Genomic DNA, 10,209 nt, shown 5'->3' with positions numbered 1-10,209 from the left:
GAACCCATCATTGAGGTGACATGTTATTTTTTCAGTTATGACAGCAAACAGAGGACGCTGATGAAAATAGTTAAAGAAATTTTTCTGCTGGTATGAACTAGGTGTTTAAGGTAGAAATAAAATTCTTTTTTTGTCTCATTGTCTGGAAAGATTCTTTTTCTTAAATTTATTTATTCAGAGAGAGAGAGAAGCAGGCCCCATGCAGGGAGCCCGATGTGGGACTCGATGTGGGACTCGATGTGGGGCTCGATGTGGGGCTGGATCCGGGGCCTCCAGGATCAGGCCCCGGGCTGTAGGCGGCGCGAAACCGCTGTGCCACCAGGGCTGCCCTGAAAAGATCCTTGATCCTCTTCTCTTGATGCCTTAGAAGTCCCATTTATATGAAAGCAGATTTTTTTTTAAGTATTTTATTCAGAAGATATGTATTAAATACTTGCAGGGGGAAATTAAAGACCCCCAAGACATTAGACCTACCTTCAAGATGCTTACAAAGGGCAAGACAGACAAATCAATTATTGTGTAAAGAATAAACATAGGGCAGCCCTGTTGGCTCAGCGGTTTAGCGTCGCCTTCAGCCCAGGGCCTGATCCTGGAGACCTGGGATCGAGTCCCACATCAGGCTCCTTGCCTCTGTCATGAATAAATAAATAAAATCTTTAAAAAAAAAAAAAAGAATAAATATTATGATAGAAGACGTTAAGGAAGCTCAGAAGAGGGATGCATCATCTGGACTTCTGGGAGGAGATGAAAAATTTAATCTTTTTTTAAAGGACCTTAATTTTTATTTTTTATTTTTAAAGATTTTATTTATTTATTTATTTATTTATTTATTTAGGGGGGAGAGAGAGAGAGAGAAAAAAAAAGAGAGGGAGAGGGAGAAGCAGGCTCCCCACTGAGCAGGAAGTCCGATGCAGGACTGGATCCCAGGACACTGAGATCATGACCTGAGCCAAAGGCACCCCAAGACTTTAATTTTTTTAGAACAGTTTTAGGTTCACAGTAAAATTGAGCGGAAGGTTCCCATATACCCCTTGCCCCCACACATGCACAGCCTTCCCCATTAACAACATCCTCCACCTGAGAGGTACATTTTCCTACAACTGATCAACCTATACTGACACATCATAATTACCCAAAGTCCATAGTTTACCTTAAGTTCACTCCTAGTGTATTACACTCTATGGATTTGGACAAATGTGCAATAATGTATATCCACCACTGTGGGATTATACAAAGTATTTTTATTGCCCTAACTATCCTCTGTACTCAGCCTATTCATTCCTCCACCCCCCCACAAACCCTGGAAGTCACTGGCAATCATTTGGTCTTTTTATTGCCATGTTTTGCCTTTTCCAGGTGTCATAGAGTTGGAATAATGTACTACGTAGCCTTTTCAGATTGGCTTCTTTCACTTAGTATTATACATTTACATTTCCTGTCTTTTCATGGCTTAATAGCTCATTTCTTTTTAGCATTGAATAACATTTCATTGTCTGGATATACTAGTTTGTTTATACATTCACATACTGAAAGATATTTTGGTTGCTTCCATGGTTTGGTAATCATGAATAAAGCTGCTATGAACAGCCATGTGTAGGATTTGTGTGGACATAGTTATCAACTGTAAGTTAACCTTGAAGGATGAAGTTCAGTTAGCCAAAGGTAGAGGAAAAAGAGCTGAATATTCCAGACAGAGAGAATGGCATGAGTATTCAGAGAATTTTATTCTGACTGGCATGAGTTTTTTTTCTGTATGCAAATGTAATAGAAAGAAAGGCTGGGGTCAGAGCAAGTAAGTTCTCACATGCCAAATTTGAAACTTTGTCCTGAAGCCATGGGGAGTTATTGAAGGTTTTTATAGGGCAGTGGCAGGTCCAGAGACCTTATTAATATTCTAAAAATTCTGTTTGCCAGCCATATGTAGGATGGATTGAAGGAGGTGAAGCCGGAGGCCTTCTGCTCTCCTAGAAATAGAAGAAGTGAGGAGGCCCTGACTAGGGTATGGAGGTAGAAAAGAAATTAAGGAGAGAGACCCTCCAGACTTGTGAGTAGTTGGAGGTGGTGGTAGAGATAAGCAGATTTACGGCGTAGGAGACTGGCTGTTTGGAGTGTCAGGCAATATAGAGATATGGGAGGAGGAGCTAGTCTGGAATGGATAGATGCATAAGGAGTTTCAGAAAATTTGAATCCTGGTTTTATTACTTATTAACTTTGCAATCAAGAATAAACTCCTTGGGATCCTTGGGTGGCGCAGCGGTTTGGCGCCTGCCTTTGGCCCAGGGCGCGATCCTGGAGACCCGGGATCGAATCCCACGTCGGGCTCCCGGTGCATGGAGCCTGCTTCTCCCTCTGCCTGTGTCTCTGCCTCTCTCTCTCTCTCTCTCCTCTGTGACTATCATGAATAAATAAATAAAATCTTTAAAAAAAAAAAAAAAAAAGAATAAACTCCTTAACCTCTATGCAAAATGAAGAAGGTGTTATCTACTTTATAGGCAGGTCATACAGGGTCAATATTATTGATGAAATTTGGAAGTTTTGGGGTTCATGAACGAACGGCCAAGAAAGAATTCTTGAGACCTTTTTGGTGCAAAAAAGTGATTTTATTATAGCATGGGGATAGGACCCATGGGCAGAAGGAGCTGCAGCGGGATTGTGAGTAGTGACTGATAATATACTTTAAAAATTTATTATTATTATTATTAAAAATCTTATTTATTTATTCATGAGAGACAGAGGCATAGGCAGAAGGAGAAGCACCTGCACCCCCATGTTTATAGCAGCAATGTCCACAATAGCCAAACTGTGGAAGGAGCCTCGGTGTCCATCGACAGATGAATGGATAAAGAAGATGTGGTCTATGTATACAATGGAATATTACGCAGCCATTAGAAACGACAAATACCCACCACTTACTTTGACATGGATGGAACTGGAGGGTATTATGCTGAGTGAAATAAGTCAATCGGAGAAGGACAAACATTATATGGTCTCACTCATACGGGGAATATAAAAAATAGTGAAAGGTAATAAAGGGGAAAGGAGAGAAAATGAGTGAAAATATCAGAGAGGGTGACAGGACATGAAAGACACCTAACTCTGGGAAATGAACAAGGGGTAGTGGAAAGGAAGGTGGGCAAGGGTTTGGGGTGACTGGGTGATGGGCACTGAGGGGGGCACTTGGTGGGATGAGCACTGGGTGTTGTACTATATGTTGGCAAATTGAACTCCAATTAAAAAATATATACAAAAAAAAAAAAAAAAAGGAGAGAGAGAAGCAGTCTCTCTGTGGGGAGCCTGATGTGGTACTCCATCCCAGCACCCCAGGATCAGGACCTGAGCCAAAGGCAGACACTCAACCAGTGAGCCACCCAGGTGCCCCTGATTACATACTTTTTAATTAGCGGGGGTTAGGGAATAGCGTAAGTCTCTAAGGAATTTGGAAGCAAGGCCTTTAGGACCTTGAGGGGCCAGCTGCAGTTAAGATTACTTCTAGTCTTAAATAAAACATAAACATAAAGGCATAAAAGCAGCCATGGGGTCCTTATGGAAGGTCATACTCTGCATGTTTCAGGTCTCTGTCACTGGGAGGCAAGCTGCAAGGAGATTTAATTTAAGCTCCAATTTCTCTCACCTTTGTTTCCCTCTCATTATGAAAGTGCCTTAAAAAACCCAAATGACTGTTCAGTTGTTACTTACTGCGTGTATAAGTCACACAGGTTGCTGTTCATGGGGAAATGATTTTAAAGGTGCTAAAAGGCATTGGTTCCAAATGTGTTCTACCTCTAAAGTCCATAGTGTAGCCCCTCTAGGAGAATCCTTGAAGTATAAATCCCCAATTAATTTTCTTGCCACCAGATTGTAAGCTTCCTAAGGCTAAGGACTAGGTCTTGTTGGATCACTTATTCCTAACCTCTAGCAAATGCCTGGCACATTATAGACTACCAATAAAAGTTGAGTCAAGGAATGAAGACATTTTGTATTTCTATATCCTTTCTCTGATAACAGCTATCGAGATATAATTCATATACCATACAATTCACCTAATTAAATTGTACAATTCAAAGGTGCTTGAGTGGCTCAGGAGGGTAAGTGTCTGCCTTCAGCTCAGGTCATGTTCTCAGGGTCCTGGGATTGAGCCCCACATTGAATCCTGCTCAGCAGGGAGCCTGCTTCCCCCCTCTCTTTCTGCCCCTCCACCCTGCTCATGCTCTCTCTCTCAAATAAATAAAATCTTTTAGAAATAAATTATAAATCCATTGGTTTTTAATATATTCAGTTATGCAACTGTTACCACAATAAATTTTGACCATTTTTATCACTCCCAGAAGGAAACCCCTATACTTATTAATAGTTACTCCCCCTTTTCCCTTCCACACCCCTCCTCCTCAGCTTTAGGCGACCACTAATCTTTTTTTTTTTAAGATTTTATTTTTTCATGAGAGACACACAGAGAGAGGCAGAGACATGGGCAGAGGGAGAAGCAGGCTCCCTGTGGGGAGCCCAAAGCGGGACTCGATCACAGGACCCCAGGATCATGACCTGAGCAGAAGGCAGATGCTCAACCACTGAGCCACCCAGGTGCTCCTTTATTTATTTTTTTTTAAGATTTATTTATTTGAGAGAGTGAGCAAGAAAGAGCATAAGCCAGGGGAGGAGCAGAGGAAGAGGGAGGAACAGGCTCCCCGCTGAGTAGGGATCTGGACATGGGACTCTATCCCAGGACCCCGAGATCACTACCCAACCCTAAGGCAGACACTTAACCAATTGGGCCACTCAGGTGCTTGGCAACCACTAATCTATTTTTGTGTCTATAGTGCCTTTTCTGGATATTTTATATAAATGGAATCTATAATATGTGATCTTTTTGTGGTGGGATCTTTTCCAACAGAATAATGTTTCTTAAGGCTTATACCTGTTGCAGTACATTTTAGCACTTCATTTGTTGGTGGGAGGCAAATAATATTCTATTATATGGATATACATTTTATTTACCCCGTGGAAAAAAAATGGTGATGTAAGAGATCTCAGCCTGTGTCCCCACAAAAAGATCAACGATTAGACAGTCATCCACAAACAAAAACAGCTCTGGGAGAGTTCTGGAGCCCATTTAAGAAATGTCAGCAACATAGTACAACAAACAAGAATAATCACACATGGGAAGGAGGAGGAAGAAGATAGCTTCATTTTGACTGCATCATCCCATCAAGACAGCACTGCTCAGCACCAAGAGGAAACCTCTCATCTAGAAAGAGTTCTCCTTGCCAGGAAAGGAAGAGCAGAGTGAGTGACCAGCTTCCCCAGACGTTCAGAAGAGTGCACAAAGATCCTGCCTCAGTCTCACTGCACTGGTAAAGCTGAGACATATAGACATATACAGACTGCTAGAAACAAGGTCTTCCTTGGTGCTATGCAATGGGAGCAATCAAGGTTCAAAATGCCTTGCTCTGTAGTCAAACCAAGCGGGTTTTACCCCTAAAGACACCAATGACAAGCACAACTGCCAGGGACCCCTTGCAGATCTCACCAGCTTTTGTCTCATAGGCATTCATATTCACTGACATCAGCCACCCAAGTCTCTCAGTCTCTCGCTGCTCCCTCCTACCCTCAGCCCAGGCCAGGAACCACAAGGGCATCCAGCCGAGGCCTCTGCAGCTGTGCAAGTGCAACAGCTAGATCTCTGTGGCTGATGTGCACTGTGTGTGTGTGCACTCAGAGCTAGTCCCTCCAGCTGCACACTTGCACACCACCTGCCTGATACCCATAACCAGGCTCCACAGCAGTGCCCATGCCTGAAGGGAGAGAGTGCAACCACAGAAGAGCACACTGACAGCCTGGGCCTTTCAGCTGCTTGTGGGCAGCTGAAAAATACAATGATTGAATGGAAACATTTAATACAGAGCTGAGAGCTTAGCTGACCAAACAGAAGAAGGAATCAACAAACTAGAAGACAGATCAATTAAAGTCACCCAATCAGAGAAGCATGAAGAAAAAAAGAATGAAAAGGAATAAAGAAAGTCCCTATGGGACTTACTGGGCCCCATGAAGAGAAATAATGTACATATCACTGGAGTCCCAGAAAGAGAAAAGAGGAAGAAAGAAGCAGAAAGTGTATGTAAAGAAATAATGGCTGAGAACAATCCAAACCTGGGGAGAAATTCGGATATCCAAGATTATGAACCCAATAGGTCAACCCAAAATTTCAATCTAAACCATTTTCTCCAAGACATGTTATAATTAAAACTACCTAAAATCAAAGAGAATTTTTAAAGCAGAGAGAGAAACAAATTTTCACTCATATAAGGCGATGAACAGATTTTTCAGCAGAGACCTTGCAGGCCAGGAGAGAATAGGATGCTATATTCTACATATATGTTCATTCTTCAGTTGAGAACATTTACAATGTTCGGTTTAGAATGAACTGTTCATCCAGTGGGAAGCATAAAAAACACCATCACATCAGTGTGGATTAGGGCATGGAACACAAGATAAATATATTTTGATGTGGAAAAGGGGAAAGAAAAGCCAGAACATGAGTTCTACTCTCCCCTTTTCCCTGGTCTCTTGGCTGCCCTCAAAGATGGCAGACCCGGGAGAGGAGCCAGGGGCTCTCCAGGAAGAAGTGGTCCCATCAGCCTGGTGGTTTATGTAAGGCTCAAGACTACAGTCAAACACCATCTCCTAGGAGCCTGCTTGATCTCTCAGGCATTTTTTAGTTCTTCATATTCCCACCAAATACTGAATTTACATTCATTTGCACTTTCCTCGTAGTATTGCAATAGCGAGTAGAGGAAAGAGCATGGGTTTGAAATCAGAGAGTCCTAAATCCTAGTTCCGCCATTTGGACCACGAAGAAGTTACCCATTTGTGGGCCTCAGGTTTGCTTTGAAAATCAAATAAGGTAACATAAGTGAAATGTCTATGATGCTATAGAATAGAAGGGATTTAGTTCATTTGGCATTGCTTCTGAGACTACAAATATAAAATCTTAGGATATTTGCTTGAAATTTCACGAAGCAAATAATATAAAGTGAGTTGCAAAGTTCTGGGAACCCCAAAGTATCCCACCTCCTCGGTGGCATTGATCTGCCCAAACTGGCAGATTCCATGTTGCATCACTTGTACTCCACCCTCACCTTTGCTGGCTTGGGAATGGATTGTGGCTAATTGTCAACGTCCCCAGAAAGTGCTTTAGGGGTACCCACTTTCCTCTGAGGATGCACACACACCCTAACATGTGAATCAGCATTTTCTATTTCTTCCTTTTTCTCTCATTGCCAGTTCCTCCCTTCACCGTCCATATTTTTTGTATGGCTGTCCACTGCCCACCTCCTAGCTTCTGGAACTGAAACAGAAGCTTTGCTTTTAGGGAGTTGTGGATTCTAATCCTAAAGATCTGTCTAGCACCTCTCTTCCTCCATCTGTAAACGAGGTCGAAAAATTTGCGATATATACAAATACCGAATCACCGGCTGTACACCTGAAGCTCACGAAATGCTGTGTGTCAATGACAGCTCAACCAAACCAACAATCCCCCCCGCGCCCATCCTATTTAGTCAATAAAGCGCCGAGAGAGGGAGGATGCTTAAAGGTGACGCCTCATTACACGAGGGAAGGCCTTACTCTTCCGGGCGGCCGTGGCTGTGCGGCGGTCGGGCCCTTTAAGGAAGGCGGTGACGCCGCGGCCAGCCTACCCGCCCTCCCCCGGGCCCGGCGTGGGGGCGGGGCAGGCTCCCAACCCGGAACTGACGGCTGCGCGCAGCCGGCGCCGCCAATCCGCGTCCCGGAAGGAGTGAGCTTGCGGCGCCCGAGCGAGTGAGTGAAAGCGGCGCCGCCCGCCGGCGGCTGGCGCGGCCGAAGCCGGGCGTCCTCCGCCTCCTCCCTTTCGGGTCCCCCGGAGAAAGCGGGCGAGCTTCTGGCGGCCGCGCTGCGCTTCCCGGCGCGGCTGTTCCCCGAGTAGGGCCTCCCCTCCGCCGCCGCCCGCGCGTGTCCGTGGCCGGCCGTGCGGCGGCGCCCACCCTCGCGGTAGCATCCCTGGCCCCAGCCCCTGCCCGGTCGGCCCGCCGTTCCTCCGCTGCCACCGCTGCCGGCACCATGGGCAGTGAGCAGAGCTCCGAGGTCGAGAGCCGACCCAACGATCTGAACCCCTCAGGTCGGTGTCCTAACTTCGCCCTCCTCCAGCTGGCCCCGTCTGCCTGCCGCGGGGGCTGCCTCCCCGCCTCGTGGGCACCGGGACCGCGGACGCCGACGCCCAGAGAGCCCCCGCCCTGCTCGTTTTCTCGAAAAGAGCGAAAAAGGCCACCGCCTGTCCTGGCCGTCACTCCCGCGATGGGAGCGAGTGCCTGAGACGCGAGCTAAACCAGCCGTGCGCTCGGGCCCGCTGCTTCTCCCAGCTCCGCCTCCTCTTTAAAAGACGACCTGGTTAACGTTTGGCGAGGGTACTCGGGACGGGCCTGGGGTGATGCGGCTCACGCAGCGGATGGGGCACGGACAGGGCCTCTCCGAACGCGTTCCTTCTGACGGCGGGTCTTAGACGCTCCTCTGCAGGGGTGTGGGGCAGGTGTGCAGTCGCTTCGGACCCTTGGGTGCGAGCGAACGTCTCCAGAAGCTGCATTTTCCCTCGAGGTGTCTCGACTCCCTTTCTCATATCGGAGGAACCGGTCAGCACCGTAGGCTCTGGTGTTTTTCTTTATTCTTCGCGCTTACGTAGTTTTAAGATTTCTCCCAGCGCTTGAGGTAGGAATGGGAGGATTATTGCGCTGGGAATATAGTAAGCATTCAGTAAATGAAACAGCTGAGGTCTATTTGAGAATCATATGCCCCCCCCCCTTTTTTTTTTAGCCACAAATCCTAGGACAACTGGCACCGCTCTGGATACACTAGGGTTGCTAATCCAAACGGGATTAAATGTGGAGCCTAGATATAAACTATTAGCTTCAGGTGTACGATCTAGTGATTTGATACTTGTATATATTATGAAATTTTAGGCCCTGTTTTACAGGAGAAAGAGAGATGCTAGATAGAATTAAAATCCACAACTCTTTTTTTTTTTTTTTAAGATTTTTATTTATTCATGAGATACACAGAGAAAGAGAGGGGGCGGGGCAGAGACACAGGCAGAGGGAGAAGCAGGCTCCCTGCAGGGAGCCCGACGTGGGACTCCATCCCGGGTCTCCAGGATCACGCCCTGGGCCCAACGCAGACGCTAAACCGCTGAGGCACCCAGGGATCCCCACACAACTGTCTTTCAATACGCAGAACCGTTCTCTGCCTGGTAGGATCTGTAGTTCAGAAAAGTAGAAGCCGACAGATCTAGGGTTACGACTAGTTCAGACCCTCATTTGGAGGATAGATTGGCACAGCTTCTAATGGTGAGCGGCATCTCTTAGCTTTGCTACATTGTGCTATTTCCTTGGGAAACCCAGATTATTTTATCTGTTACAGAAAATACAGTAATAGTTGTCACCCTTTATTTCTTTGCCTATGTGTCAGTCTAGAAGCGTATTTGAGGGGAAGAAGTGTGGCATCTTTTTAATATGCTTGCTCACCTCCTGACCCAACAGCATGAACTTGAATTAGTACTGTAGCATGCTAACCAATAGCATAGGTTGGAATTTGCAGAGTCCCCTGTGCTAAGTAGTTTCACGTGCATCCACATTTAATTCTTATAGCCCCATTTTACAGGTAAGGTGATAGAGATTAGCTAGAACCTAGTGAAATCTGTTTTCCCCTGGAGTCTGGGGGAGAAGAAATCACTTAATTTGTAGCAGAAAAGATTTCTGGCTTGGGATTTGTGAAATATTAGGTAAATTACCAAATGAGATTAAGAGGCACTTCTTGAAGAGCAGTAAAAGCAGAGATTCTAAAAGAGTGAATGCCAAGCCCAGGAAACTCTGGCCTCCAGGAGGACTCTGTGGCATCCCTCCATTAACCTTTGAGACATGACTACGATGAGCTTGCAAATACTAACTTCTAGAAGGTAAACCACTTTATTTTTTTATTTTATTTTTAAAAATTTTTATTTATTTATGATAGTCACACACACACACACACAGAGAGAGGCAGAGACACAGGCAGAGGGAGAAGCAGGCTCCATGCACCGGGAGCCCGACGTGGGATTCCATCCCGGGTCTCCAGGATCGTGTCCTGGGCCAAAGGGAGGCGCCAAACCGCTGCGCCACCCAGGGATCCCCGGTAAACCACTTTAAAGGT

At 45.7% G+C, this 10,209-nt stretch overlaps 1 protein-coding gene across 8 annotated transcripts in view; it reads left to right on the top strand.

Moving 5' to 3' along the window:
* The window catches only part of BORCS5 (BLOC-1 related complex subunit 5), a 110,148-nt gene that overhangs the window by 6,519 nt on the left and 93,420 nt on the right, over positions 1-10,209 (top strand). For 2 of the 8 annotated variants that reach the window (XR_012017702.1, XM_072798991.1), the window contains exon 1: positions 7,819-8,149. The exons of 1 other annotated variant lie outside the window; for it this stretch is intronic. Coding sequence is in view for 4 of the 7 variants with exons in the window: in XM_072798991.1 (XP_072655092.1) it covers positions 8,092-8,149 (58 nt within the window). In the remaining 3 variants the exon portion in view is untranslated. Of the gene's footprint in view, positions 1-7,675; positions 8,150-8,268; positions 8,658-9,173; positions 9,977-10,209 lie in introns of those variants that run through there. 5 more of the 8 variants (XM_072798992.1, XM_072798998.1, XM_072798997.1 and 2 more) reach the window with 5 other exon arrangements.

Source organism: Canis lupus, chromosome 25 (assembly GCF_048164855.1).
Source record: "Canis lupus baileyi chromosome 25, mCanLup2.hap1, whole genome shotgun sequence".
Classification (NCBI taxonomy): Eukaryota; Metazoa; Chordata; class Mammalia; order Carnivora; family Canidae; genus Canis; species Canis lupus.
The sequence above is the reverse complement of the archived record's forward strand: the minus strand, read 5'-3'. Positions and strand labels throughout refer to the sequence as shown.